The sequence below is a fragment of the Anoplolepis gracilipes genome, chromosome 17, assembly GCF_047496725.1.
Source record: "Anoplolepis gracilipes chromosome 17, ASM4749672v1, whole genome shotgun sequence".
In the NCBI taxonomy this organism is placed as follows: domain Eukaryota; kingdom Metazoa; phylum Arthropoda; class Insecta; order Hymenoptera; family Formicidae; genus Anoplolepis; species Anoplolepis gracilipes.
The window spans coordinates 8,416,868-8,443,653 of NC_132986.1; the positions used below are offsets into that span (position 1 = coordinate 8,416,868).

Consider the following 26,786-nt stretch of genomic DNA (forward strand, 5'->3'; position numbering starts at 1 on the left):
TGAAGAAAATTGTATACATATTTAAAATTCTAAGTATAATGATACAATTTTTCCTAATGTCTTAGCATATGTAAATTTTAAAGCATTTAAGTTTTATACATCCACATTTTTGTAATGATTTTATAAATTATGTAACTGTGTAAATCAAAGTGAAAAAAAATAAAAATGTATCAAACATATGATTGTGTAAACAAATATACATGTGTTATATATTTCAATATACTTTGGAATAAAAACATTCATAATTCATGGATATGCAAAAAAAAACTGTTTTATTTATAAGGTTTTATAAAATTATTCTGGAAAGTAATAATCCCTTTTGACTAAATAAAAATATAAAGAATATCTTTAATTAAAAACGACCTGACTAGCCAAAATTATTCAATTTATTTACACGACGTTTCGACCATATGGTTGTGGTCCTTTTCAAGTGTAAACGTAAATTAAGAAAGAGAAGAAAGAATCCAATGGGACATGTTTAAAGGTAGAACTTAATGATGGAATAATTAAATATGTCACTTAGTTAAAAACAATGGTTATTAATTTTGAGATGAACACAAACAAGCACCACAACCATATGGTCGAAACGTCGTGTAAATAAATTGAATAATTTTGGCTAGTCAGGTCGTTTTTAATTAAAGATATTCTTTATATTTTTATTTAGTCAAAAGGGATTATTACTTTCCAAAATAATTTTATAAAACCTTATAAATAAAACAGTTTTTTTAATTAACCCGTTGTTTATAAAGAATATCTCTAAAGAGTATATAATAAATATCTATTATATTTCTTTATATTTGAAATACAAGAAATTTTATCATATATATTTATTATATATATATATATATATATATATTACATTTTATCATTTATGTTTCTTCTTACATATCTGTGTATCTTTTTATTTTTCAAATCAAAATAAAATAGTTATTAAATTTTTTGAACTTGAACATGAAATTTGCAACTCGGTAATGTAGTAGTCTCTGCTGTAACAGTACTGATAATACCAAGATTTGCTAAACTACCTCTTAGAAGACCGCAAGTGAAAGCCAGTAACCGAGGACTCTCTTTAAGATACTGCTTGCTGTTGCTTGTACCAACTTTATCTAATAACCTAAAGGCATTATCTTGCAGTACATATACTCCATGATGATTAGTTCTGAGGTTATCAATTTGTTTGTGATATAGGCTAGACCAAAAATCTGTGCAAATAAACTTGATCATATCCAATTCATCCTTGAATCTGCTCCATTCTCTTGTTAATCGTTCAATAATTCTGTATCCAACACTAAATCCCATCCACTCTAAACGTGAGAGCTCTTCTTCACCTTCCTAAAAATAATACATATTTTCACTCAGAGAATTTTTTTTATAATAAATTAATATTTATGTCTATTACTTACTGCAGCATTAGATGATTTACTTAGAACATAATTGACCAATTCAGCATGCAAATATTCAAAGAGACAATCATCGGCTTCTCCAGTTGGATTTGCTTTGGAATCAATTATTTGTTGCTTCATTTTTTCGTCGATATTATTTCCTCTTTTATTCGATCGTCTGTAGCTTATCCATCTGAGTTACAGGCTATTTTTCAAACATACATATATAAATATTGTGCCATTTACATAACATAATGTATTTTAAATAACCTAAATACGTACAGTTATCAACTTTTGTGTATTCAGATTGTTAATTGAATTAATCACGATTCAAACAAATTAATCGTTATCCTATGCATTTGTAACTGTAAAATATTGTAAAATAAGTATACTAATACACATACATATCATATGCATATACTCGCGCGTGCATCATCACTTCTGTCAAGTCCAATTCTGTCTGATTTAGTCCAATTTGGTCCACTCAACCATTCAGGTCCATTCAATGGACCTAATGAACCGTAGACCTACTATTGTTGGACACTTACATATGCACACGTACATGCTGTATGTGTATGTATGTACATGATGTATCATACTGGTAACCATGGAAACTATAAAACATTTTCTTTACAGGACAATAGTATCGTACACGTGCACTTGACAATTAATTTCTCAAACATCAATAATATGTTAGCAAACTGTGCAATCTTTCATAAATATTTATTTAATAAATATTTTTTATTAAATAAATATCCTTATATACAGTTAATATGCAAGGAATATTTTAATATTATACTATTTAGCTAATTGTATGTAATTTGCATTATGAATATATTGTTTAATTATATATAAAATAAATGTTTAAAATAATTTCAATATATTTTTCTAATATGTAAAATAATAAAACATAAATATTTAAGATAAAGTAAGATATGGAAAAATACATTATCAATGGTCAAATTGGTGAAGGAGCGCAAGGCTTGGTATTGAAAGCACATGATATATCCAAGAATCAGGAAGTGGCACTTAAAAAAATCTTAATTAAAAGGACTGAAGATGGTTTACCTGTATCTATCATACGCGAAGTGAAAAGCTTACAGCAACTCGAGCATCCTTATGTATATTTTTTTCTTTTTATTTAATTTTATTAGATTAGCAAAAAACCAGAAATTAATTATACTTTTTTAAACATTTATATTTTAATTTAGTATTGTTATTGTATTTGTCATAATTCATACTCATAATTTGCTTATAGGTTGTTGTATTGTTAGATGCTTTCCCAAGTGGCTTGGACTTTATAATGGTGTTTGAATACATGCCAACAGGTTTATGGGAAGTCTTGAGAGATGCTGATATATCCTTGACACAAACACAAATTAAAACATATATGAAAATGTTGTTAGAGGGTATAGCATATGTACATGGAAAACATATAATACACAGGGTATTCAATATTCAAATACTCAAAAATAATTCTATTTGAGTTTAGATTTATAAATACAACTTCTTCCAGAATATTGAAAAGTTTTTAAAATTAATTTGTAGGATTTGAAGCCTGCAAATTTATTGATTAGTGCCGTAGGTATCTTGAAAATTGCAGATTTTGGCTTGAGCAGATTGATGTGGCGAGATAGTACAAAAGCGTATTCGCATCAGGTCGCTACAAGATGGTATCGGGCACCGGAATTGCTCTACGGAGCACGATATTACACCTCTGCGATCGACATGTGGTCGATTGGTTGCATATTCGGCGAAATGTTAAACACTTCTCCATTATTTCCAGTAAATATTCTATTTTCATTAAAATAAATTAATAAAATATATGATCTAAATATGGTATAAAATCTTGGTGTTGTATATAAAATTATACAACAGGGTGAAACTGACATCGAACAGCTAGCTATAGTTTTGAAGTATTTAGGCTCTCCTACATCCGAATCATGGCCTGAATTGACTTCATTACCAGATTACAATAAAATCAGCTTTCCTTATAACAAAGGGACGACGTGGGAGAGTATTATTCAAGATGCACAACCAGAAGCTACCGATTTAATCAGACAAATTTTGATTTATAATTCGTCGAGACGTCTGACAGCTGAGCAGGTGCTATAACATAAGATTATTTTTGCATGTATAATTATATATATATATATATATATATATATATATATATATATATATGATATAAACAAAATTAATAAACTGGTGCAGGCATTGTGTCACAAATATTTTTACACCAAACCTTATCCATCAATGAAGAATTTAATAAAACCGCCACAGGATCATCGTTTACGCGTAAAACCAAAAGAAATTAATCCAAATGTGCAAGCAAGTATTCTTTTCGAAAATCTTCTGAGTATCATGTAACAATGTTGTACATATGCTGTATATTAATAATAATATGCACATAATCTATATGACAAATAAAAGCTGTTCTATATAGAAAAAATTAAAAATTCATTAACAATTTCATTTAACAGATTTTATTTAATTGCCATTCCTGTAAAATGCTAATATTCTTCTAAACACTTCTGGATTATAATCCGTGACTCTAGGTATGGCACTGTTGTATTCAGCTTTTTCGTAAAGTGTCAATGGTGGTAGAGCGCACCAGAAATTTTTCACATTGACATCGTTAGCGTCTAACGAATTGAGTTGAAATATAAAAAAGTGATAGTTTTTTCCGTCCGACTGAATGCATTGCAAGGTCACGGGTTCTGGCAATTTTTTCACTGATGAGCCAAACTTTTGTCGTGCACAAAACGCTGCCATGGTATACGATTTTATCAAGGTGCGACCGACAATCTGATTTTCCGTTACAGCCAATTCCGTCAAATTTTTTACTTCCTCTGGGTCATAGTGCACAAAGATAGTGTGCACATTTTTCCAAGGCGTTGTTGCGTTGACAGCTGTCAAATACAATATACTTATTATATAATGATGACAATGAATATATTGAATATAACAAGCCATTAAACTCACGATATATATCTTCACTTTTGTAGAAATTTGTCTGATCCAAACTGATAGTATAATGCATTGGATAAATGTTTGGAAGATCTATTTCTACATTGCAATTAGAACTTTCCAATGGTTTTAAAGGGCTTGCCGACATGACCATCACATCTGATCTTAAGGTAAATTGGATGAGATCTGATTCTTTTTCTGCAAAAATTATATGCAATGTTATGTATATAATATTTAATATATTTAAATCTATAATTATAGATTACCTAAATTTAATTTTGTAATGCCATCATATAATATACATCGTTTCTTTGCAATATCTGGACCAGATAAAGATTCACAAAGTTGTAACATTTTTCTGGACAAATTCCGCCTATGAAAAACACAAATATATAGTTAAGAAATAAATGTATAAATTGTTCTATATATGTCAAAATACTTAATTCTTAATTTGCTAACATTTTTCTGCAGTTGGTTATGCCATAATCTCTGGGAAACACCCATGCAGGTCTTGCAGGATCTTTTCTTCTTGGTAACCTTTCTTGATGAGCATCAAATATGTTTGAAGTGTAAATTATCCTAAAAATGACAAAAAACATATGATGTATGATATAATATATATAAATATATGATTAAAAAAACCAAATTTAATACCTTTTTAATATATCATCTATATATTCTGGTAGTTCTAGAGATGGATCTTGTATATAATTTGAAGAGCTATCTGGCAAACATACAGTGTTTGTTAATATCTGTGCTTGGCGAAAACCTTCTTGCAGCACATTATGATCCTTAAATATTAAACAAGCCTGAGCTTTCCAATCAGGATGTGTTTCGTCAAAAACTATTTTTTGTTGGAATCCTTCTATTTTTAACCTGATATATAAAATACAGTTTAAAATTGATATCAAATATGATACATATAATAATTATTTGTAAAAATATATATATATATATTTTTTTTTTTTAAGTACCTCGGATAAGTCTGTTTTGGATTGCTCACATCTAAAGCATCCTTCACCTGAATCCCAAATTTATTAGACAAATAATTGTCTATCTTGTCAGTGTTTATCTTGCGCTCTCGTTTTGTATACCACAATTTAGTAATCTGTCTGCCTATGTGTTGCTTGTATAATACTTGTGTGATCTTCATTGTATATCTTAACTTTAAAATAGATAGATACTAATAACGATGTGAACAAATCTTGAAGGTTATGTTTTTCGCTGATGAGACTCCCTTCTTTAGTAGTATTAAATTCTTGTCAAATGATATTAAAAACCTAATGTTGCTATTTGTAATTATATCGAGAGGAGACAAATGGAGGATTTTTTTCAGATTTATAATATATTTCCTTTTTAATACAATAAAATATATAACCTCTTTTTCGGCTTGTGACAACGTCACTACAATCGATAATCGATTTTCTATCGCTAAAAGAGGCGAATTTTTTTAATTCATCAATTGATCAATCGCATGATGCGCAAATGCAGCACGTGTTATATTTACGCATCATGCGATTCATCAGTCGATGAATTAAAAAAACTCGCCCAAGTCCCTTTAATGTAATCTTACGATGATCGAAATAATGCAAAAACTTACATTAAAAATAAGAATTACACAATATTTTATATATTTAATATATAATTTTTTAATTAATAATATATGTTTAGTACAAAATCCCACCTTTTAGATCCCATCTGTATACATATACATATATATAAATAAAAATATATATCTATGGCAAGCTATTTTTATATTTATATTTTTTGTATAAATTTCTCAATAAGTTAATGAGTATGAGTACGAGCCTTTATATTGGGATTCAGCATTTTACGTCTTTGAGCAAACATATGCAGATAAAGATGAGGAAAAACTGCAACAAAATGCATATATAAATTATAGTTTAAACTTTCTTTTTTATACTATTCAATCTATTTTATTGCATACTTACTTGGTATGTAAGCTAACATAACTGCTATCAGGAGATATAAATAGCTAAATGAGAAATTCCATTTGTTTGGTAACATGAAGCTCCATGCATTGGGATTAACATTAGAGTATTGCACAGCAGCATAGAAACATAATAATTCACCAGTTATACCAATTGGATACAATATAATAAACGTGCTATACCTAAAGTCATATTTTTTAATTAATATTTACACAAATAATATCACATCTATGTCAAACTTGAAATCTTTTAATTATGGCAAGATTAATTACCTAAGCCAGATCAATATATGTGACATAATACCAATAAGATTCACAAAGTAATAAAAGTATCTAATAATCTCTGTAATAGACCATGCAATAAGAGCTAGTGGAAGCCCTGGAGATGCAGCAGCATATGTATAAGGAGTAGCCAAAATAACTCCAATCACAACCATGACACGACTGAGAACTTGGAATGTTGTGATTATAATATTGGAAGGTACCAGTCCAATTGCTGCATGTATTATCTGAAAAAATATAATTTTTTAACAAATCAATTTCATAAATAATATAGTATGTACATATATAAATATATACATATTTCATAAATAATATATAAATAGTATACATATATATATATATATGTATCATGTAACTTTATATATATTATATAATATTTATATAACACTTCTCCAAATATTGCTTTTAATAATGCTTTTACTAGAAATTTAAAAATTATTAACTTTAAAAATGACCTGTTTGTTTCTGCTTATTCTACTCTAACAATAAAATATAAATACCTCCAATACAGCTCCAGTCTGGAAAAGAATTACAGGTTGCTCTGTTTTATCCCACAAAGTGTTACGAGAAGGATTTATGTAATGTTGTATAACTTGATACAATATGTAAGTCCATCTGAAATAGAAGAAAAAATTATATTTTCGAAACTGAGCATATGTTCGAATAAGATGAAAAATACAGAAAAAAAACTTTATAAAAATAACAGAGTAATAAAAAAATGTCATATGTAGAATATTCAACATATAAAAGCAAATATTTTAGAGAGATGTGAATTGAGAGTTACTCGTTTCGTTATTTATTTGATATTGAAAGAAAAATTAACATACCCCAAACTCTGTGCGAAATTATACGTCGCCAGATAATATTTCGAGGCGGTAAATTTCTTGTTCTTGGATTCCATTATATGTATACTTGTGTAAATAGTTATGTTGAAATGTTTTTCAAACGTTTCGCCACTCGAAATGATTTGCAATCTTCACCAAGAATATAAAATCCGTTTTTTAATATGCACATTTATTATGAAAATCCCTATTCACGCTGCATAATAATCGACCATGTATTTAATTATGAATCAAGAAGGCGCAAAGTACTCTTTCACGAATCAAATTACATCTACCGCAGCGATTTTTTTTTTGCTCGTCACGATTTCATACATATTTATATTTTTCACAAAGTTAAATCATTCCATTCCTCTAGCGAGTTTATATGTATAGAATACGTGACGTTTCCTATATAAACTCGCTATGGAAATGGACGAAACATTGTCGGGTAATTTAAACACTTTTTAATGTATAAACTTTTTTTTAACCTTTCTACGTGTGAACAGATATGTTATACATATTTAGAATGGAAAAAAACGTATGTGTATAAATAGATTATCTACTTCCATAAATCTAATTCAAAAGTCTTAATGATTATTATTAAATTAATCTGGTCGTTTTTTGCGCGTGCAAAAGATTTACACAATTTGAAAAAATTGTTATCTCTCTCTACTTGTCACCGTGCTGTATAATGGAAGATTCACATACGTTCGTATACGTTTGTATGACAGTTGATCCAATAGAAAGTGTTCTGATTAATGACGTTTTTGTCTCTAGAAAACAAACTCTTCTATTGGATGTCAGATCCAATAGAAAGTGTTCTGATTAATGACGTTTTTGTCTCTAGAAAACAAATTCTTCTATTGGATGTCACATGTCATGCGACAAACATCGCAGACAGTATGAATCCTTCATAAAAGAATCAGTCTCGAGATTGCGTACTCGTTATCGTATAACAATTTTGTTGTTAGGCGTGTGATTTGTGTGTTGATTTTCCGAACGAGATATTCGTCGTATAAATTACGCGTCAATCGATCGAATGGGAGGAAAAAAAGTGTAAAGGAATAAATGAAAGAAACAGTGAGATAAAAAATAAGGATGGATAAAATCATTTCGACGAGTTTTATTGTGAGAGAAAAACAGCTTCTAGTTCGCATACACGTCTAAATCTTGATTATAAACGCTCTGCGATGTTTTAAAAGCTGTAAAACCCATTCAAATCGATGTACATTATATAAAAGATTAAATATACGACCTGCAGATAAAAAGAATGACGTGTTCCGCACGAATTACCGATGACATATTTGCGACAAGAATTGTGCTTGATCTCGCGCATTTTTCGATGCTTGTCGACTCCTATTATAATTTTTTTATGAAGTAATAATTTTTGCCTCTCTCTCTTTTAAATAATAATAATAATAATAATAATAATAATAACAAGACATCGTGTGCGATCACGTAATATTCGCCTAATTTTTTCGTACATGGCAAGGGAATCTTTAAGTACGTAATTGTGGCAAAGAATTTAACACAAAAAAAAATGCACAGAATCATCGAATTAATCTTAAACAGCGCCTTATTATGGATATGTTTACAAACGTTGCTGAGTATATTAATCAGTATTCTGTATGAATTTTGCATTCCTTGGATTGTTTGGGGCTCGTTAATTATTGTGATTGCGCTAAAACTGGCCCGAGTGTCTCCTCCGCCTGTCAAAACTGTCCAAGAAGTGCTCGGTGTGAATCCACTTCACTTAAGCAAAGATAATTCTATATCTGAAAAACATGATAATGGAGAGCAATACTGCATGCGAGTGGTGGCTCACCGTGGTGGAGGATACGATTATCCTGAAAACAGTTTGCTGGCTTTCCGAAATGTAAAATTACATATTTCAAAGTATATAATATCTAGCTATACAAAGTACTTGTAAAATTTCTGTTAGACTAGTCTAACAGAATACTGAGATATGAAACTTTTGTATCTCAGTTTTGTTATTGGCTTATTTAACATAATTGCTGCTTCATAATATAAAATAGGAGGAACTAATAAAATTATTTAGTGATATAAAACATTAATATTTTAATTATCCTATTTAATTATATATTTCTATTGTATTTATAATTGTTCAATAGATATATTTTTTGTAGATGTTATTTATTTATATATTTATATTTCTAAAGATTTATTAATAATTTATATTTCTTATAATTAATAATTTATATTCCTTAACTTGATACATTATCTACCTTACTTTTTTACAGACCAAGGGAAAGGGCTGCAGTGCTGTAGAACTTGATTTAAGACTAACAAAAGATAACATTCCAATAATATTCCATGACCCAACAATTGAAAGACTTACAGGCCAAACAGGAACAATTAGTGAGATGACGTGGGAGGAATTGAGAGAATTAGATATAACTTATAATCATCCACTTAGGTATGATATATATATATAACTTATAATTACCTGCTTGCATAGGTATGATTGTATATATATATATTTTTGCAATTTATCATTTATAATATAAAATCCATCTTATAGTAAATATGTATCTGAGTATTTTAATAGAAAAAAGTATATATTTTTTTTACAAAGGAATAAGTTTTCTGACGGTGAGAGAATAGCATTGTTAGACGATGTACTGCAAGAATGTCTGAACAGCGAACAGAGAATAATTATAGACATAAAAGAACCAAGGATGGATGTCGTGCAAGTTGTTTTGGATGCGTACAAAAAATATCCAAAGTTATTTGAAAGAGGCCTCGTGTCGAGTTTCAATCCAATCATAATATATATGGTACATGTAGAAATTTTATTCAAATATTAATAATTTAGACGCTTGAAAGAAATACCTCTTAACTAAATATATTCTTAATTTATTCAGATTCGAAAGAAAGAGTCACGTATTGTCTCGAGTCTTGCTTGGAGGCCGTATTATTTTTCGAGATTATCGTATGCCGGTCTAGAAACGATTGGCACGGTACGATTTCATAATCCTTTTAAACATTTGGCAGCTTGTATATTGGAGATTTTGTACGAGTGGTTCTTATCTCGCTTCGTTTATTATATTGTTGGCATTTCTGCTATATTATTGCACAAGGACATAATAAATCCGTATGTAGCGTTATTCAAATCGAATGCTTAACGATTTTTATATGTATATATTCATAAGAATAATATATATAATTGCAATATAATTTTATTTCAGACGTGTAATAGAACGATGGTGCGAACGTGGTGTCCGCGTGATAGCATGGACGGTCAATCGACCGTCGGAGAAAACGCACTTTTCGAGACTTTTCAAAGTCACTTATCTAACTGATACCCTACATCTAGAGAAGGATATGTAATAAATGTTTGATATATTTATTCAGTATTAAATTTCAAAGACTTTTGTATGGTATGCCAGCATTATAGGTACAAATTTTTCTACTTTTGATTATGTAAATTATGTCATAATCAATCATCTAGTCGGGTCGTAAAATTGACTTCAACTTAGAATATAAGACACTCGTTTTATAATCGAAAACAAAGAAATCTATCACTTTTACGTTTCGATCAAATGTATGTATGCAAAATATTCATTTTATGAAAAATAAAATATACTTTGATATAAAGTATAACGTGTGCAAATGTACATGTATCTATAAGAGCAATAACGAATTAACTTAAGAAAGGTTAAATGAAGAGTTATAAAGTGATCCTTCTTGCACTATATATAAAGAGATTTATTATTAGTTGTGAGTAAATTGTGAGTAAATTGTAATTCTTAAAAAGATGCATATGTATATATAAAATTTATACACATTTTTTTATAGACAATGATAAGACATTCTTTTTTAATAGGAATATCAAAATAGATTATTTCTTTTATGTAATTGCACAGATATTATAATATATAAATACATATACATATAGTCAAAATATTTTAGTCTATCAAATATAATGATTACATTTATAATTACATTTGACCACTATGTTAAATATAACTGTATGATTATAATGTGTGCTATCTTTGTGCAATGCAATCTTTGTGCACATATTATTGCTTACAATAACTACTATTTTGTATGTTCTTTGGATAATGCATAATGTTATCAAATGGCACATTTATATATAGTTTTATAATTATGCCAAAAAATAATATGAGTTAAAAAAGAATATCTGAGATTATTATCGAAATTATGCATCAAAGAAAAAGTCATTGCTATATAAAAAAAAGAGCAACATAAAAATTTTTAAATGTATCATACTCAAGTTTTAGATTTGAAGTATTAATCTTTTCAAACAATAGTAGTAAGTTTACTTTTACGAGATTCCATACCTTCAATGAGGCCAGTTAATAGATCTTCCATTTCTGTTGTGGCACGTTTCAATTTACAATTGTCATTGCCGTCATATGATTCTACAAAAATCGCATTATAAATTAGCTATATATACATTGCATTAACATATGGCGTAAATATATTGAGATAGTTGTATTATAAAATTGTTATATTGAAAAATCTATATTTTGTCTTTTCTTTTTTTATAATTATTGAAAACTTACCGTCGAGCAAACAGTCATTGGCAACCATATTTTGCAGTCTGTCTAATATATCATTAAGATCTCCTTGAATATTTTGTAAGCTACTATGTTGTGAATGTTTGTCAGGCCGTTGCAACGAAGACGGAGTATTGTCTCTATGAATGCCTGTAGGAGATTGAGAAGCTACAAGTGACGAGTCATTATTTGTATTACTAATTGCTGCATTAGCCACATAGTTATTCTTGCAATTCGAATTGCCAGCAGCCAACCACTGAGAGAAACCACTGTCAGCTGTACTCAATTCTCTCCTTCCTAAAATTTAAAATTTAACATGTACACAAATTTCTCTATCAATAATTGTTTTTAACCACATCAAGAAAGAGAGAAACTTTATATTCACCTCCAATCCAAGTACTTAATTCCATACTATTTTCTGGTATATTACCAGAAAATCCAGAACTCGTAAAAGCCTCTTGGGTGCTAGAAAGAGCATTAGCATTTTCTTCCCCTCCTGTATGCTCTATAGGTGATGAGGTATTAAAATCTGATGTTAATTTGTCTTTTCTGTGAAGTTTTTTTTGTTGATCTGTAATGTCTTGTCTGATAATTGGACTCAATTCGAATTCTAGAGGCAGTGCTGTAAGTCTGGAGGACAAAGGCGGTAACATCGGAGTGCTTTGCATACGAGTGATAATCTGTGGTACTTGAGTCACATCAGTAAATAAGTATTTCTAAAAAAAATTAAGCAGAGTTAGTGAACAATATCTAAACAATTTTTGACTTAATTTACCTTAAGCGTTTTTAGTCGTTGCAATTGAGATTCGATGGTCGCTCTATGACGTTGAAGTCTCTCTGCTTTGGTGCCTTGTATATCGAGCAATTCAATTTGCAATTGTCGGTTTTCCTCTTCCAAATGCATTATGATACTTTGTAATTCCTTTTGCGGATCACTAAGAATCTTTCGTTTAATAGTACTCCTTACTGAACCATAATCCATACGTCTTGTTTCATTACTATATATAAAAAAGTTACTAAAGAATATTGTACATTTATAAAGTATATAAAATTGTTAAGTTGTAATTTACACGAACCTAGTAGCATTTGCAACTGGATCTTCTATTGCTATTGTTCTGGTGGGACACAGTCTCAATTTATTTCTGATCAGTTCAATAATCAGTTTTGTAACTTCGCGATGTGAAGTCTAAAAAAAAATTATCTTTCTAAGTAATTTAATTCAAACGATGAACAAATTTAAACATACCTTGACACAAAATTCACGAATTGGGTGCTTCAGTTTGTGCTTGTTTGACGTCTTGCCTAAGAGAAAACATTCTTGGCATTGATGATATCCTGTGCATTTCAAGCATGTATATCTTGGTCCCTGTACAGGTGTTACTTTACATGAAGAACATTTGATATTATGTACAACTACAAAGAAAAATATAATTCGTATTGTCATATTGTGTTGTTATATTATGTATATATTTATATAATAATTTAATTCTGTCACACACACACACACACACACACACACACACACACACTTACTATGTTCTGCAGATTTTATTCGATTGAACGTTGTTATCCAAACAAGCAGAGGAGGTTCCTGCATGATCCATTCAGCAAACTCTGCTTCAGTAACTCCAAGTCCTCCTTGAGACTAAAATGTGTTTTAAAAGATGATTTAATACCTCATTTTCAATAAAAATAATGAACACAAAATAACTTGTATTATACCTTTACAAAACAGGCATCTATATGTGTCTGAATCTGTTCATACCCATATGTTATAGTTTCTCCAAGCATTTCTGTTATTTTACAGATATTTGTTAATAAAGTATGCAAACCAGCTCTGGATAAACATGCATTGTGATCTGCTAGCTGCTGATATAAATACCCATATTTTTCTTGTAATTTACCATTACTTAATAATACCAATGCAACTTTTACTGAAAACACTAAAATATTTCCAGTATTTTGTCTGAAATGTTAAATACATTTTTATATTTTATCAGAACCTTTTTTTCACTATAAAATTATTTGTTGCTGATATTACATATATATATATATATATATTTATAAAGACACTTCAAAGCACAGCAAAATCATTAATATGTTAACATTATTTATATAAAATATAAAGAAAGATAGGAAGAAAAACAAAAACTTACTTGTCAAAAGTATTCAGAATATAATTTGTAGCAAGCTTTGTTAGAAAATCAACATCAAAATTGAAGTTACTTTCTTTCTGTGCCGCAAAATAAATATCAGATAAAACATCCTCGATCTCACTTGAGTCTAAATTAACACAATTTTCAGTGATGGAAAGTCTATGACGTTCAAATACTCCTGCTATTAATTCCAATTGCACATGTTGCACTAAATAAAATAAAATAGTTAAAAAAAGGTCAATTTTTTTATTTTACATAAAATTAAAGATAATGAGAAACTTACTATTCAATTCTTTATGTAATATTTGCATCTTAGCAGCAGTTCTATAAGATGCATAACGAATGCCATTACATTCTTGTATAGATCGCATCATATTTTCCATGGTTGAATATTGTCACTTTGAGTTAATCTTGTTTGTATCTATTTATACAACATATATACAGCATATAAAATAATCTTATTTATTGCTGCAATGCAAGAAATAATGTTATAAAGAAATATTAACACTAATTTTTAAAAAACATTACATTTAATTTTTTTATCTGCACGTTAGCTATATAAACACAGAGACTAAATCATTTATGTATATTTCTAATTAATAAAACAATTTAATCAGGTGTGATATTAATTGTACAACAGAACTAATATACATATTAAATATATACATAAAGTTTTAGATTATAACAAATTAGTATTATTAGAAGAGTATTAATATAAAAATTTGGAAAAAAAGCTTACTCTCTATCAGCTCAACATAATTGGATAGTTTAAATATTGATGTAAACAACAAATTTACGTTTAAATCGTAGATAACGAAACATATAGATAAGCAAAATTGTTAAGGAATGCAAGAATTTACTAGAAGTCGAGTAAAAATCAAACCTAATATAGATCTTGAAGAATAAACCAATGATATTACGTATCTGTAATAACGAACTAATTTTGGATGTGTTTCGTTTGGTGCTACAAGAATATATCGAATCGTTTTTGATTGACCAATCAGGACGAAAAGAAGAAAGATTTTAAAATAGTTCGAATCTTTTGTGATGTCAAATGGAACGCATCTTTTGATATTCTTCTCAGAACATATGTCAGGGATGTCAGAATGAAGAGCGAGCACATGTATACGTATGTCATACGTCATTCCTTCCACTACGATTGCATGTTCTTGCTTTTGCATTCTGTCATCCCTGATACATATATACGTGTATATATGTATATATATATAACTTGGCGCAATACGAATTTTGCGTAAGCACGTGTCAGAACGAGACATCGAAATTAATGAACATAGGAAATAAGTTATCGTCCAAAGAGAATATTTAATCATGTCAGAAAAATTCGAAGAGGGTCAATTTAGCGACGCCGAAGAAGAGGACAAAGTACCATGCATGTAAGGACCACTTTGACTAAACTCCAGTTAATTCTTTTTCTTTTTCTTCTCATGGAAATATCCATAAGAAAGAAAAAGAAAATTAATTAACCGGAATTGATTGAAGTGGATCCTAAGTATTATATTTTAGATAAATATATTTCATTTTCAGCAAGTGTATCATGAATAAAGTAATCATTTAAATTTAAAAAGTAACCTAAAAAATTACTAAAGAAGTTGAAGTTATTTATAAATTATTTACACAATGACAAATATATATTAATAAGTAAAGAAATAGAAATGGCTCTCTTTATTCTTAATAATAAAACAATAGTAAAGCAAATATATATTATATTTGTTAATTCTTTAAAAAACCTACTATATATTTATATTTCATTATAATATATATAATATTGCACTACATATATCATTATACATATATATATATATATATATATATATGTATTTTTATACATACACTATACATTTATATTTCATTTTTCATAGACAAAACCAAGTCAAAGAAACATTTGATATGTATGTCCATGTGCAACTCGAGAAAAAAGTGGCCAATTTGCATGTTACATTCAATGAAGAGATCAACATTGAAGACAGTGACAATGATGAATATTATTGTAACGATTATGATAATTTATATGAAGATAAGAATATTGTTATAAAAACGAGTTCACAAAGACTCAATACTCAAGAAGCATCTACCAAGGTAACAAATTACCAACCAAAACATAAATTGTTGACTCGTTATGCCAATAAGATTAATTTAGAGAAATATGAGGGTCCATCATGTTTACCAGATCATGTAGCCAATGTATTGATCGAAAATGACAAACGTGTTGATAAAGATCGCATAAGAACGAAAGATAAGAGTGATCACGCAACGACCGAAAATGTATTGGATTCACGTATCAAGAAGAAATTGCACAAACTGTTTGAGAGAGGAGTATTAGCGGAAATAAATGGTTGTATCTCGACTGGGAAAGAAGCCAATGTATATTATGCTAAGTCGAAAAACGGAGACGAGATTGCTATAAAGATATATAGAACATCCATTCTAACATTTAAAAATCGAGAAAAGTATATTAGAGGAGAGTATCGTTTCGATCACGTGTACTCTTTGCATAATCCACGCAAAATGGTAAAAATTTGGGCGGAAAAGGAATTTTCTAATTTAAAACGCTTGGAACAAGCTGGTGTCAGAGCACCACAGCCACTTTTATATGGTGGTCACATGTTGTTAATGGAGTTTCTGGGTTCAAACGGCTGGGCAGCACCTAAACTAAAGGACGCTACGCTTACAGATTCAAAATCGAGGATGTTGTACAGAGAGTGTATTGAAATTATGTGGAAAATGTACAACAAATGTAGGCTTGTTCATGCTGATTTAAGCGAGTATAATATATTGTATCACAATGAATCGATTGTAATCATTGATGTTTCACAGGCAGTAGATCGTGATCATTGTAATGCAATTGAATTTTTAAGGAATGACTGCAGCAATATTACAGGTATGAAAAAAGTATTTTATGACATTTTTATTTAATTATAATTAAAAAATCTATCTCTAATATATTAATATTATTTTTTCAGCATTTTTCAAAAAGCGTAAAGTGGGAGTTATGTCACTTCAAGCACTATTTGATTTTATAACGGATCCAACTATAAATGAAAAAAATATGGACAAATATCTGGACATTCAGATGCAAGAGGCAAATAAAGAAAATGATCCACAGCAGCAAATAGAAGAGGCAGTTTTTAAGCAAGCTTACATTCCTCAAAGATTAACTCAGGTATCATCTATTATTATAAATGCAATACAATATCTAATATTCATTTGAATAAAGAAATAAAATTTCTGTTGAAAAGATATAAGTTTTTATTTTGTATATTCTTTTGTAGGTAGTCAATGCGGAACGTGATATAAATCTTGCAAAATCTGGAAAAGATTTGATTTATAAAACATTAATTGGCTTGAAAGCGGATTTATCTAAGCCTGCAGAAACACCTGAGATCCTAGCTGACAAACACAAGAAAGATAACAAAAATATAGAAGACGAAAGTGATACTTGCTCTTCTGAAGGTAGTGATAATTCTGATAGTGAAAATGATAGTGAAGATAATAAGAGCAAATTCGTAAATTCCGCTAGGCCCCGAAACGAAAGCCCCGACAGTAAAAAAGTAAGATACATATTATTTTTTTCTGTACTATTGTTTAACTGTTTAATAAATTATCTTTAATTTTAGGCGCGTAAAAAGGCGGTCAAAGAACAGCAAGCAGAAAAAAGGAAAACTAAAGTAAAGAAGCATGTAAAGAAACGTAAAATAAAAGTATCAAGAGGAGGAAAATAAATAAATTCATGTAAAAAAAAGGATATGACAAGATTAAACAATGTGCATCTACATTGATAATTTGTGATAATAATTTGACAATGAATTTGGTCAGATGCACTAGTGTGCACTAGTGCAAATTAAAGATCATACATAAATTTACAACAAAATAAAAACAAATAATTAAAACATTAAGATAATTATAATATAAATATAATAGTATTCTATTTTAATAATTTGCTAATATGCTAATTTAATTTGTACGATGACCGAATTTGCTATGAATCAAGTTGTTTTTCCAAATAAGGTTAGCATATTAAAAAAAAAAGTATTAAAAAATTCTGTCAATTATTTAAAGATGTTTAAGCAAAATTTGACATTTTTATATGCCAGTTGCACATAAAAATACACCATACACGATACGTGTCAGGCATCTTTTTATTAACCATTTCATAGGGACTTTTTTTATGTTGTAAAGTATTCTCCTTTACAGGCAGAAGATGGCGGTAAGGCGCCTTTTCATTTGCAAGAAAAAATACATATGTATGATTTACCATCTAATAGTTGATTTAATCGTGATGTATTCTGTTTAAAAAATTAATCGTTTAAATTATTGATTGTTTTGAGTTATTATTTATTAAATAATTAACACAGTGATGTATATGTATACATCATATGTATACGTACAGAGATTAAGATATTTTAATATATAAATTTAAGTTCCTGTCAAGATATATATGAAAAATATATATATTCTCTAATAAGCATGAATTCATGTATGTCAAAACATTTCTATTCTCGTGTTCATATACTTAAATACGTACTCGATATATTAAAAGTATAGTATTGAAAATAAGCTTCAAAATGGATGGTTTGCTAGGTATTGTTGAAAAAAAGGATATTTTCTTATGATTATCGAATAAGAATATTTTGTATACATATATTTATATATAAAATGATTTTTATGATTATACGCCAGTGACAAATGCAGCTGCTATTAAAGAGAAGTTTCTTACAACCGGTTGTTCAAAACTGGACGCGATATTGAAGGGCGGTATACCCTGTCGAGGTATCACGCAAATTTACGGTGCTGCTGGTACTGGAAAGACACAGTTGGCTTTGCAGTTATGTCTCTCTGTCCAACTGTCAGTAACCGCGGGCGGTCTCGGAGCTGGTAACAATCAAAAAGTCTAAAACAATAATATGTTAGCTCAGGAGATATAAAGTCAAATAACAAATAAAAGTTTCATGTAGCTTTGGAACTTGATATATCTCCTAAATCTCCTTGACAAAAAAAAAAAAACATCCAATATATATTTTAAATACAATTTCTTAAATCAAAGAGTACAAATTTTGATTATCGGATTTGCACAAATAAGTTTTTAAGGTTTTTTTTTTCTCTTATTTTGTTTTTTCAAAAATATGCATAATATTATTGTGAGTTAAAATACATATATATGATTGGAATATATCTATGTTAACAGGTGCGATATATATTTGTACAGAAACTGTTTTTCCATCAGAAAGATTGCAACAATTGCTGCAGAACTCGGAATTAGCTAAAGCTCATTCTGTGAATGGAGATGTAATATTCGTGACTCATATAGCTACCATTGTAATTATAATATTAAAATTTATTATATATTTTTATATTGTTAATTATACATATATTAAAAAACAGTTTAAAATTAATAATACAAATGATCTAATAAAATACATTACTAATTCTCAAAATATTAACTCGTTAATACAATTGATTTTACACTTATTATATGTATAATAATATACAATAAATGTTATAGGACGAATTAGAACTATGTCTGCAGCGTAAAGTCCCAGCACTGATGAATATTCATAAAATAGGATTATTAGTGATTGATTCAATAGCAGCACTTTATAGAGTAGAAGATTGGAAAGATCAGTTACAAGGCAAAAGTAAAAGGAATGTTGGGAGACAATTACACGAACTTTGTAAAAATGATGACTTATGTGTGATCTGTATTAATCAGGTAAATATTAAAACAATTGTTATAATAGATATCGAATTAAATTTCTATGCATTTTTAGGTTTCTGCAGTTATAGATAATCACAGTGTTATTTCTGAAAGTGCAATTGAACAACCAGCTTTAGGATTTACTTGGTCAAGCATGATAACTTCTTCCATATATTTCTACAGAAAAGATTCCGCGCGATATGCTTGCATAATGCTAGCTTCATATTTGCCAAGAATTACTTTTCAATTTATAGTGAGCAAATCTGGAGTCAAAGTGATTCAATAAATTTGCGCGCATCATATGTAACAAAAATTCTTTTTAATTTTATTCTAGTTTACTTATATCGCAAAATATATTTTCATCCAAGATTTTGATCACATTTTTCACTTTATAATCAGAAAATATAGAAGCGTTAAATGGATCTACTGTTCTTACATCTATATTTTCAATATCACAGTTTAATATTAACCTGAAAAGTAAATATAACATTAGTAAATAATATTAGTAATTATGCGACCCAAACAGTGAGTTTCTATATAAATTTTACCTGAGAGAATGAAGATAAGTTCTACGAGGCTGTATATCTTTGCCATCGCTGTATGTATAATCTCCTATAACTGTATGACCAATATAATGGCAATGTACCCTCAATTGATGCCGTCTACCTGTGCCAGGTGCTAGCAATATTTTAGTAGCAGGTTTGTTTTTCCAAGATCCATGTTCCAATACTACTAATATTGTATAAGAGTTACGTGGCTTTTCACAAAAGATACTGTCATTTGTACACATTTTATGATTGCCACTTTTTTCTCGGATATCATCACCTAGTTAGGAAAAGATAAAACTCAATCTTTTCTCTAGTTTAATTCTGTTCCAGTATTATTGCACTCTATTATTCTAATTGCTAACCAATAGGCTTGTCGATTATGATGTGAGGTTCATGTATATGACCGTGTACCAATGCTAAGTAGAACTTTTGTACTTTTTGATTTTCAAAAGCCGACGATGCTGCTCTGGCTGCCTTTTTATTTAATGCTATGCACATGATGCCGCTCGTGGGATAATCCAGTCGATGCACAAAATAAAATTCGTGGCGCAGTTTTGGGTTAACCAAGTCCGGTAGCATTTTTCGCAATTCCAACTGGACAGTATTCTGAAAACATAATAACTGATTAATATGAGAATATTTTATGCATGCGCGTCAAGCAATATGTCCTCACCCTCACCTTTCTGTCAGGATTATTACTATTTATATACATATCGTACGGCTTATCGACTACTAAAAAGTTCTCACTATGATACACAACCTTGACAGGTCTACATTTCTTGTTCCAATCGTTGACTAACCTCTCGATATATTGTTGTATTAAATGAATTATCGAATGTACGAAATAACAGATAATTAGAGTGCACGTGTTTAAAATTGTATCAATGTTTATTCTAACCATTGTAAAGTAAAATATTATTTATCTTGGCTTGACGATGCTTCCACTTTGCGGCCATTTCACCCAGAGACAGAAATGTCACAAGAAGAACGTAGTATATGATGCGAATATATACATTAGATTAAAGAAATATTTAAATGTGTAAATAATTATATAATTACATCTTATATATTTTTATAAATTCTTTTTCGTTACGGAAATTATTTTTAATATATCCGAAAACATATGGATGAATAAAATTTTATGAATTATGCATGATCCTCACGAGATTGCACGATATATACAATAAGAATGTGTATACAAGGATGCGCAAGAATGCGTAAGAATCAGGGAAAATATATGCATCTTCATCTCTTTTTTTAAACAATCGAGAATTAAATATTTATATAAATGTTTTTTTTTTTTTTTTTTTATTTTTATTTTGGAAATCAATAAATGCACTTTTATTATTACTTAATAGAAAAATAGCCAATGATTCATTAATTTATTTTTTTATAAAAAAAAAACTTTTTTCTGAAATATAATCTATATAATTCTCGACATAAAACTTTTTTCCTCTATATTCTCACAATCAGACTATAACATAGCCGTAATAAAACTTAGCGTGAGAACTTTATTTTAGCATTGCATATTACACGGATAATTGATGACGATCGAGAGACAGTGTAGAAATTTGCTATAGTATAAAGCGACTGGTATACATACGCGTTCTTATTTACACAGATGACACAAAGCCCGTACCAAGAGATATGTATCTAGAGAAGAATCGTGTTCCATACAAAACATCTCTCAACATGTATTCGCACAAGGAGATTGCGTCCACCGTACCTGTTCAACATAAAATGTAATCGAATGATCGAGCGGATGAAAGAAGGATAGTGTATGCAACAAACATATGCATACATCCTTTTATTTTATTATACGATATTTGATTTATTTTAATCCCGTTTACTACAGTAGGGATAGTTAAAGAGTTAACATAGAGATATTTATATCCATATGTAAGAATGAATGTCATTTCTTTGTATCATAAATACATTACTCAAATTAATAAAGAATTAATTTAGAAATAAAATTGCACATGTATTGTTTGCATTTAATTATATTAAATCTTATATTTTGATATAAAATTTCATTATTATTTACAGATATCCAATTTACATATCATATCATCTAAATCGAATATATATATATATATTTATCAGAATAAAATATATATTAAAATCATATAAGAGAGTACATTGAGAAAATTGAATGCTTCATAATTATAATATACTTTATAAGCGTTATATACTTATTTTATGCTCTATATATAAACGTATGCATATACGTACAATTATGTGATATATCTTGTCCGAGGAAAATTTGTGCAATCCGAGCACTCGTATGCAGGTGATGGCAGCGTGGTAGGCTGGATGAGACAGAGATACATTATGCAAGTTTGCGTCACGCGGGTTTATTGCATCAGCTCTACGCGGACGGAGAAGCCGCGGCTGTTTAGGTTTCTTATAATTGGAGGACATTTCACGTGCACATTTCAACGGCATCTTGACGCGTCGATCGCGGCATTAAGGCCTTTCTTCTGATTCCCCTACAAAATTATTGGAGATTGAGTAATAGAGAATATAGTTACGTATGTCATAATCAATTAAGTACGACAGGCATTGTGTATGTACCACATATAAATTTCAATATTGTATTACGTAATTTTTTGTATCAATAATAAAAGCCTTATTATACATTTTTGTTTGTCACTCAATAAACTTTTACATTGATATCATTATGAGGTTTCTCACTTCTTATATTAAGAACTTTAGAACATACAGTCAATAAGTACAGTCTTATAATTGTTTTTTTATAAAGAAGAGATGTTAGAGTGATATGTCAAGGATTGTTAAAGCTCCACGCGAGAAAATTTAGAGACGTTCAAGATGATTACGAGTTAACGATTCGCCGGCGCAACGCGATCGCAGAGATATAGAGCGCGAATCTGTTCGTGATTACGCTTACTTGTACGCCGATCTGGCTCTCTTTTCCATCGTCACCGTCGATTCCGCGTGGCATCTCGTGACACACTTGCATCGAACTGTTGCTGTAAATCTTACCGATTGCACCAAACTATGATCTAGAAACGCGGATGAGTCCCGGGATATATAAAGAGCGAAGCGGACCCCATGTTTGTCATTCCCTCGAGACTATCCTGTGCTGGAAGGGTAGTAACGAGAGCAGGGAGAAGGACTCTCCCTCGGAGAGATAAAGTAACAAAAATTTGTTTTCTCTGCCGCTGAAAAGCACCGAGTGTCGTCAACATGCTTAAGGTGAGCAGAAGTGATAAACGTATATTCTGATTTTATGCTTATAAAATTTGAAATTAATAATAAATTGTGTTGCATTTTTTTCGGATATTTGTTACAATTTAAAAATAATTGCCGAGCAAAAAAATTATTCAATCGAAAATGAGAATATATATATATATTTGTTCTTGGCGTCAATAATAAGTACTATATTTTTCGACAAATTAATTTGTTGAAAATAAATGTATAAATTAAAAATATATTATTACATTTATTTTATTTTATTTATGTTTAATTTATGTTTCACTTAATATAGATATTGTTTGATGAATATGTAATTATAGCTTTATCGTGACAAAAATTTATACAAAAGTGTTTATATAATACTTCATAAATTCATTATATTAATTTACGGTATAGTAAGATCATCTAATTCCGAAAAATAAAAAATTTTAAAAATAAGAGAAATTTTCTATAATTATCATTTTAGAAGAAAATTATGTTTAAAGAAAAATTTTGAGAAACTTAATTTTTTTAATGTTTTGATGCAAAATCGACATTGCTAATATAATATCTTATTACAACTTTTACATAATACGCGTCTTAAAATTTTCCTAAGATTTGTCGATATTTACATTTTAATAGTGCATGAAATTTTTTATCACAGATCGGTATAATAACGTTCATCACGATGCTGGCGATGACGCGTTCGGAACCTCCGGTCAATTCGTATCTACCTCCACGAACAGAAATCTCTGGTGTGAATAGCGGTCAAGCCGATTTATCCACTCAATATGGAACACCGGATTTTGGTAACGGGGGTAGTTTTAACAGAAACGGTGGAGCAACAAGTTTCAGTGGGTCCGGCGATAATAGCGCAGGTAATGGCCCGTCGAAACTTTACGATACGCCCATCGGGGGAAATGCCCGCGTAAATGGTCTAGGTCAATCTCGAGGAAACGGATTTGGGAATGGACAATCTTCTAGCTCTTATAGTGAATCAAGTTTTGGAGCTTTTAGTGAAAACGGCGGTAATATACAACTGTCAAGTAGCTATGGGGTTCCTATTGCGAATGGACACAATGGAGGTGGTTTTCGAAACGGCGGCAACGGAGGCAAACCATCGACTAGCTACGGTGTTCCTGGTGTAAATGGAAACAACGGAGACAGCTTCAAGAATCGAGGCAATGGAGAAAGACCATCGACTAACTATGGTGTTCCTGGTGTGAATGGAAATAACGGAGACAGTTTCAAGAATCGGGGCAATGGAGAAAGACCATCGACTAGCTATGGTGTACCTGGTGTAAATGGAAACCATGGGAGTAGAAACAATGGCAATGGAAGGCCTTCTACTAATTATGGAGTACCTGCAAATGGAAATGCAAACGACAAAAATCGCTTAAATGGCGGCGGAAATAATGGTGGAAAACTTTCGAACAGTTACGAATCTCCGAATGTACCTAAAACAAACGGAATAAATGGATTTAGCGGTACTCAAGGAGGATTATCAAACAGTTATGGTCCACCTAATAGAAATGGACATGGGAACAATGGTTATCCATCTGAAAGTCCAACTAGAAATGGAGGAAGTTTTGGAAATGGTGATACTAACGGCTATCCATCTGGAGGAAGTGCAAATGGACACACAGGGAATTTTGAGAACGGAAGTGGTTTTAAAAATGGAGGAAAAGGAAGCGGAGGTTACAGCGACAATGCACAAGAAGAAAACACCGTAAGCATATCTTATTAAAATAATTGAATATAGCAAGGCGGATACGACAATTATTAATACAAGGCGGCGAATCAAGAAACAATCTTCTTCATAAATATTTATCCCTTCAATATTTCTATTAAATATAATTCTATTAAATCACATTTATTTTAGGTGTGTATTTTGAGATCTGTTCTTTTATTTTCAGGAGCCAGCAAAATATGAATTTTCGTACGAAGTAAAAGATGAGCAATCCGGCAGCAATTACGGCCATACGGAAACTAGAAACGGTGATCGCGCTCAAGGCGAGTTCAATGTTTTACTTCCAGATGGTAGAAAACAGATTGTCGAGTATGAGGCTGATCAGGATGGATTTAAACCGCAAATTAGATACGAAGGCGAAGCAAATACGGGTGGAGGATACAGCTCCGGTAGGCCGAATGGTAACAACGATGGTTATTCTTCTGGTAGACCGGATAGCAAAAGCGGCGACTTTGTAGATAATTCAGGAGGACTCTTTAATGGAGGAGGTAGTAATGGTTATCCAAACGGTGGCCATGGCGAGGGAAAGTCCAATGGATTTAATGGAGGAGGCGGCAACGGTTATCAATCGGGAAAGTCAGGTGCGATAAGATTACGATCCTTCGTTTTTCATTTGGTTGACACGAATAAGAAATGGCAATTTCGAAAAAGATTTAATTTGTGTTAAAGAGCACTTAACTTTTATAATAAAAGTATAATGAGTTATCTAAATTTTATTTATTCATTACGTATAAGTCATATTAAAAAATGATTTTCAGTAATTAATTCTATATGTAAGGAATTAAGTGTACTATAATATTTAATTTTTCCTTTTTCTTTAAATGAAATATAATTTAAAGAAGAGAGTATATATAATTTTCGCAAAAATAATTATGAAAAAAATTACGCTACACACACACACACACACACACACACATATATATATATATATATATATATATATATATATACACATTTAATTAATATATCTATTCTATTCGTTTTTGTTTTACATTTTGCAGGACAATCCTTCAACCGAGATAATAATGGTAACTTGAGTGGTAATATCGGTGACAACGCGAATATAGGAAATAACAGACAAAATGGTAATGGTGGATATCAATATTAAAGAACATATAATTTATTATAATAGAATTAAATGGCATTATCTTAATTTTGAAAGAAGATAAAGAAATGAATGTGAAGAAATTATATAAAATTTTATCTGTATATTAGCTGTATTTAACGATGGATAATAGAAAGTTCTCTTATGACTTATGAGATTTTCTATCATCCTTTCACAAAAATAATTTTATCAGAACAATGCATTTAAATAACCATTAAATTCTTCAATTAAAATTCATTAATTAATATTTATTATTAGATAATATTTATATCGCATTATGTGTTCATAGCATGATTTAAATCTCTGTAGTAGCCTTTAGTTGAGCAAAAAAATAAACGCATGTATTAATCAATAATGTATAAAAATGTT

General features: G+C 29.8%; 10 protein-coding genes and 1 long non-coding RNA gene across 14 annotated transcripts in view; 5 read left to right on the plus strand and 6 right to left on the minus strand.

Annotated features, from left to right (window-relative positions):
• Positions 1 to 746: 746 nt before the first annotated feature.
• Trs33 (trafficking protein particle complex subunit Trs33) lies at positions 747 to 1,918 on the minus strand. Of its 2 annotated transcripts, none has more exons than XM_072909056.1 (3): positions 1,787 to 1,918; positions 1,404 to 1,587; positions 747 to 1,332 (listed from the first exon to the last, which is right to left on the minus strand). In XM_072909056.1, exons 2-3 carry the CDS (start codon positions 1,521 to 1,523, stop codon positions 931 to 933), a joined length of 522 nt encoding a protein of 173 aa, XP_072765157.1. In that variant the 5' UTR covers positions 1,524 to 1,587; positions 1,787 to 1,918; the 3' UTR covers positions 747 to 930. The 2 variants fall into 2 exon arrangements, with proteins under 2 accessions (XP_072765157.1, XP_072765156.1); XM_072909055.1 differs by having other exon boundaries at positions 751 to 1,332; positions 1,665 to 1,859.
• A 68-nt stretch (positions 1,919 to 1,986) lies between these two features.
• On the plus strand, positions 1,987 to 3,752 carry LOC140675039 (cyclin-dependent kinase 20). Its single transcript, XM_072909053.1, has 6 exons — positions 1,987 to 2,194; positions 2,306 to 2,503; positions 2,641 to 2,829; positions 2,931 to 3,167; positions 3,261 to 3,488; positions 3,597 to 3,752. The coding sequence occupies exons 2-6, from the start codon at positions 2,318 to 2,320 to the stop codon at positions 3,750 to 3,752; spliced, it is 996 nt and encodes a 331-aa protein (XP_072765154.1). The 5' UTR covers positions 1,987 to 2,194; positions 2,306 to 2,317.
• A 100-nt stretch (positions 3,753 to 3,852) lies between these two features.
• Positions 3,853 to 5,886, minus strand: Mrpl37 (mitochondrial ribosomal protein L37). Its single transcript, XM_072909052.1, has 6 exons — positions 5,327 to 5,886; positions 5,007 to 5,228; positions 4,812 to 4,931; positions 4,619 to 4,725; positions 4,368 to 4,550; positions 3,853 to 4,294 (listed from the first exon to the last, which is right to left on the minus strand). Exons 1-6 carry the CDS (start codon positions 5,503 to 5,505, stop codon positions 3,873 to 3,875), a joined length of 1,233 nt encoding a protein of 410 aa, XP_072765153.1. The 5' UTR covers positions 5,506 to 5,886; the 3' UTR covers positions 3,853 to 3,872.
• Positions 5,887 to 6,009: 123 nt separating this feature from the next.
• On the minus strand, positions 6,010 to 8,104 carry Hacd1 (3-hydroxyacyl-CoA dehydratase 1). The gene is made up of 6 exons (XM_072909054.1): positions 8,080 to 8,104; positions 7,413 to 7,559; positions 7,086 to 7,200; positions 6,577 to 6,812; positions 6,305 to 6,486; positions 6,010 to 6,226 (listed from the first exon to the last, which is right to left on the minus strand). The coding sequence occupies exons 2-6, from the start codon at positions 7,484 to 7,486 to the stop codon at positions 6,141 to 6,143; spliced, it is 693 nt and encodes a 230-aa protein (XP_072765155.1). The 5' UTR covers positions 7,487 to 7,559; positions 8,080 to 8,104; the 3' UTR covers positions 6,010 to 6,140.
• Positions 8,105 to 8,789: 685 nt separating this feature from the next.
• LOC140675170 (glycerophosphodiester phosphodiesterase 1) lies at positions 8,790 to 11,916 on the plus strand. The gene is made up of 5 exons (XM_072909312.1): positions 8,790 to 9,282; positions 9,668 to 9,843; positions 10,003 to 10,204; positions 10,292 to 10,521; positions 10,616 to 11,916. Exons 1-5 carry the CDS (start codon positions 8,947 to 8,949, stop codon positions 10,755 to 10,757), a joined length of 1,086 nt encoding a protein of 361 aa, XP_072765413.1. The 5' UTR covers positions 8,790 to 8,946; the 3' UTR covers positions 10,758 to 11,916.
• LOC140675169 (uncharacterized) lies at positions 10,602 to 14,984 on the minus strand. 3 transcript variants are annotated; one of them, XM_072909309.1, is made up of 11 exons: positions 14,846 to 14,984; positions 14,390 to 14,527; positions 14,107 to 14,314; positions 13,673 to 13,916; positions 13,484 to 13,595; positions 13,197 to 13,363; positions 13,027 to 13,136; positions 12,726 to 12,948; positions 12,336 to 12,666; positions 11,957 to 12,247; positions 10,602 to 11,812 (listed from the first exon to the last, which is right to left on the minus strand). In XM_072909309.1, exons 2-11 carry the CDS (start codon positions 14,487 to 14,489, stop codon positions 11,691 to 11,693), a joined length of 1,908 nt encoding a protein of 635 aa, XP_072765410.1. In that variant the 5' UTR covers positions 14,490 to 14,527; positions 14,846 to 14,984; the 3' UTR covers positions 10,602 to 11,690. The 3 variants fall into 3 exon arrangements, with proteins under 3 accessions (XP_072765410.1, XP_072765411.1, XP_072765412.1); XM_072909310.1 differs by having other exon boundaries at positions 14,390 to 14,574; positions 14,846 to 14,935; XM_072909311.1 differs by lacking the exon at positions 14,846 to 14,984 and adding an exon at positions 14,635 to 14,653.
• A 253-nt stretch (positions 14,985 to 15,237) lies between these two features.
• Positions 15,238 to 17,984, plus strand: Riok1 (RIO kinase 1). Its single transcript, XM_072910056.1, has 5 exons — positions 15,238 to 15,500; positions 15,987 to 17,005; positions 17,088 to 17,287; positions 17,397 to 17,675; positions 17,742 to 17,984. The coding sequence occupies exons 1-5, from the start codon at positions 15,436 to 15,438 to the stop codon at positions 17,844 to 17,846; spliced, it is 1,668 nt and encodes a 555-aa protein (XP_072766157.1). The 5' UTR covers positions 15,238 to 15,435; the 3' UTR covers positions 17,847 to 17,984.
• Positions 17,985 to 18,152: 168 nt separating this feature from the next.
• LOC140675481 (DNA repair protein XRCC3) lies at positions 18,153 to 20,132 on the plus strand. The gene is made up of 5 exons (XM_072910060.1): positions 18,153 to 18,705; positions 18,805 to 18,999; positions 19,310 to 19,440; positions 19,628 to 19,834; positions 19,893 to 20,132. The coding sequence occupies exons 1-5, from the start codon at positions 18,690 to 18,692 to the stop codon at positions 20,103 to 20,105; spliced, it is 762 nt and encodes a 253-aa protein (XP_072766161.1). The 5' UTR covers positions 18,153 to 18,689; the 3' UTR covers positions 20,106 to 20,132.
• Positions 19,857 to 21,268, minus strand: LOC140675480 (RNA pseudouridylate synthase domain-containing protein 1). The gene is made up of 4 exons (XM_072910058.1): positions 21,047 to 21,268; positions 20,730 to 20,973; positions 20,368 to 20,644; positions 19,857 to 20,289 (listed from the first exon to the last, which is right to left on the minus strand). Exons 1-4 carry the CDS (start codon positions 21,266 to 21,268, stop codon positions 20,145 to 20,147), a joined length of 888 nt encoding a protein of 295 aa, XP_072766159.1. The 3' UTR covers positions 19,857 to 20,144.
• Positions 21,269 to 22,782: 1,514 nt separating this feature from the next.
• The window catches only part of LOC140675482 (uncharacterized), an 81,891-nt gene continuing 77,887 nt past the window's right edge, over positions 22,783 to 26,786 (minus strand). Inside the window, exon 4 of the long non-coding RNA XR_012048398.1 lies at positions 22,783 to 22,856. This is a non-coding gene — a long non-coding RNA (uncharacterized lncRNA). The remainder of the gene's footprint in view (positions 22,857 to 26,786) is intronic.
• On the plus strand, positions 23,045 to 26,466 carry LOC140675479 (uncharacterized). The gene is made up of 4 exons (XM_072910057.1): positions 23,045 to 23,583; positions 24,227 to 25,291; positions 25,479 to 25,893; positions 26,314 to 26,466. Exons 1-4 carry the CDS (start codon positions 23,575 to 23,577, stop codon positions 26,418 to 26,420), a joined length of 1,596 nt encoding a protein of 531 aa, XP_072766158.1. The 5' UTR covers positions 23,045 to 23,574; the 3' UTR covers positions 26,421 to 26,466.

Bases quoted from the DNA above. Each gene is read 5' to 3' on its own strand.
- Trs33 (XM_072909056.1), bottom strand. From the start codon at position 1,523: ATGAAGCAACAAATAATTGATTCCAAAGCAAATCCAACTGGAGAAGCC. The intron at 1,333-1,403 runs GTAAGTAATAGA...TATTATTTTTAG, and splicing joins GTAAATCATCTAATGCTGCA to GAAGGTGAAGAAGAGCTCTC.
- LOC140675039 (XM_072909053.1), top strand. From the start codon at position 2,318: ATGGAAAAATACATTATCAATGGTCAAATTGGTGAAGGAGCGCAAGGC. The intron at 2,504-2,640 runs GTATATTTTTTT...ATTTGCTTATAG, and splicing joins AGCAACTCGAGCATCCTTAT to GTTGTTGTATTGTTAGATGC. The intron at 3,168-3,260 runs GTAAATATTCTA...ATTATACAACAG, and splicing joins ACACTTCTCCATTATTTCCA to GGTGAAACTGACATCGAACA.
- Mrpl37 (XM_072909052.1), bottom strand. From the start codon at position 5,505: ATGAAGATCACACAAGTATTATACAAGCAACACATAGGCAGACAGATT. The intron at 5,229-5,326 runs GTACTTAAAAAA...TTTATATATCAG, and splicing joins CCAAAACAGACTTATCCGAG to GTTAAAAATAGAAGGATTCC. The intron at 4,726-4,811 runs GTTAGCAAATTA...TGTTTTTCATAG, and splicing joins ATAACCAACTGCAGAAAAAT to GCGGAATTTGTCCAGAAAAA.
- Hacd1 (XM_072909054.1), bottom strand. From the start codon at position 7,486: ATGGAATCCAAGAACAAGAAATTTACCGCCTCGAAATATTATCTGGCG. The intron at 6,487-6,576 runs GTAATTAATCTT...ATATGACTTTAG, and splicing joins CATATATTGATCTGGCTTAG to GTATAGCACGTTTATTATAT. The intron at 6,227-6,304 runs GTAAGTATGCAA...ATTTTGTTGCAG, and splicing joins TATGTTAGCTTACATACCAA to TTTTTCCTCATCTTTATCTG.
- LOC140675170 (XM_072909312.1), top strand. From the start codon at position 8,947: ATGCACAGAATCATCGAATTAATCTTAAACAGCGCCTTATTATGGATA. The intron at 9,844-10,002 runs GTATGATATATA...TTTTTTACAAAG, and splicing joins ACTTATAATCATCCACTTAG to GAATAAGTTTTCTGACGGTG. The intron at 10,522-10,615 runs GTATGTAGCGTT...ATTTTATTTCAG, and splicing joins CACAAGGACATAATAAATCC to ACGTGTAATAGAACGATGGT.
- LOC140675169 (XM_072909309.1), bottom strand. From the start codon at position 14,489: ATGGAAAATATGATGCGATCTATACAAGAATGTAATGGCATTCGTTAT. The intron at 13,364-13,483 runs GTAAGTGTGTGT...TTTTCTTTGTAG, and splicing joins AATAAAATCTGCAGAACATA to TTGTACATAATATCAAATGT. The intron at 11,813-11,956 runs GTAAGTTTTCAA...CGATTTTTGTAG, and splicing joins CAATGACTGTTTGCTCGACG to AATCATATGACGGCAATGAC.
- Riok1 (XM_072910056.1), top strand. From the start codon at position 15,436: ATGTCAGAAAAATTCGAAGAGGGTCAATTTAGCGACGCCGAAGAAGAG. The intron at 17,006-17,087 runs GTATGAAAAAAG...TTATTTTTTCAG, and splicing joins TGACTGCAGCAATATTACAG to CATTTTTCAAAAAGCGTAAA. The intron at 17,676-17,741 runs GTAAGATACATA...CTTTAATTTTAG, and splicing joins AAAGCCCCGACAGTAAAAAA to GCGCGTAAAAAGGCGGTCAA.
- LOC140675481 (XM_072910060.1), top strand. The intron at 19,000-19,309 runs GTAACAATCAAA...CTATGTTAACAG, and splicing joins CGCGGGCGGTCTCGGAGCTG to GTGCGATATATATTTGTACA. The intron at 19,835-19,892 runs GTAAATATTAAA...ATGCATTTTTAG, and splicing joins GTGTGATCTGTATTAATCAG to GTTTCTGCAGTTATAGATAA.
- LOC140675480 (XM_072910058.1), bottom strand. From the start codon at position 21,268: ATGGTTAGAATAAACATTGATACAATTTTAAACACGTGCACTCTAATT. The intron at 20,974-21,046 runs GTGAGGGTGAGG...TTATGTTTTCAG, and splicing joins GTAATAATCCTGACAGAAAG to AATACTGTCCAGTTGGAATT. The intron at 20,645-20,729 runs GTTAGCAATTAG...TTTCCTAACTAG, and splicing joins CATAATCGACAAGCCTATTG to GTGATGATATCCGAGAAAAA.
- LOC140675479 (XM_072910057.1), top strand. The intron at 25,292-25,478 runs GTAAGCATATCT...TTTTATTTTCAG, and splicing joins ATGCACAAGAAGAAAACACC to GAGCCAGCAAAATATGAATT. The intron at 25,894-26,313 runs GTGCGATAAGAT...TACATTTTGCAG, and splicing joins TTATCAATCGGGAAAGTCAG to GACAATCCTTCAACCGAGAT.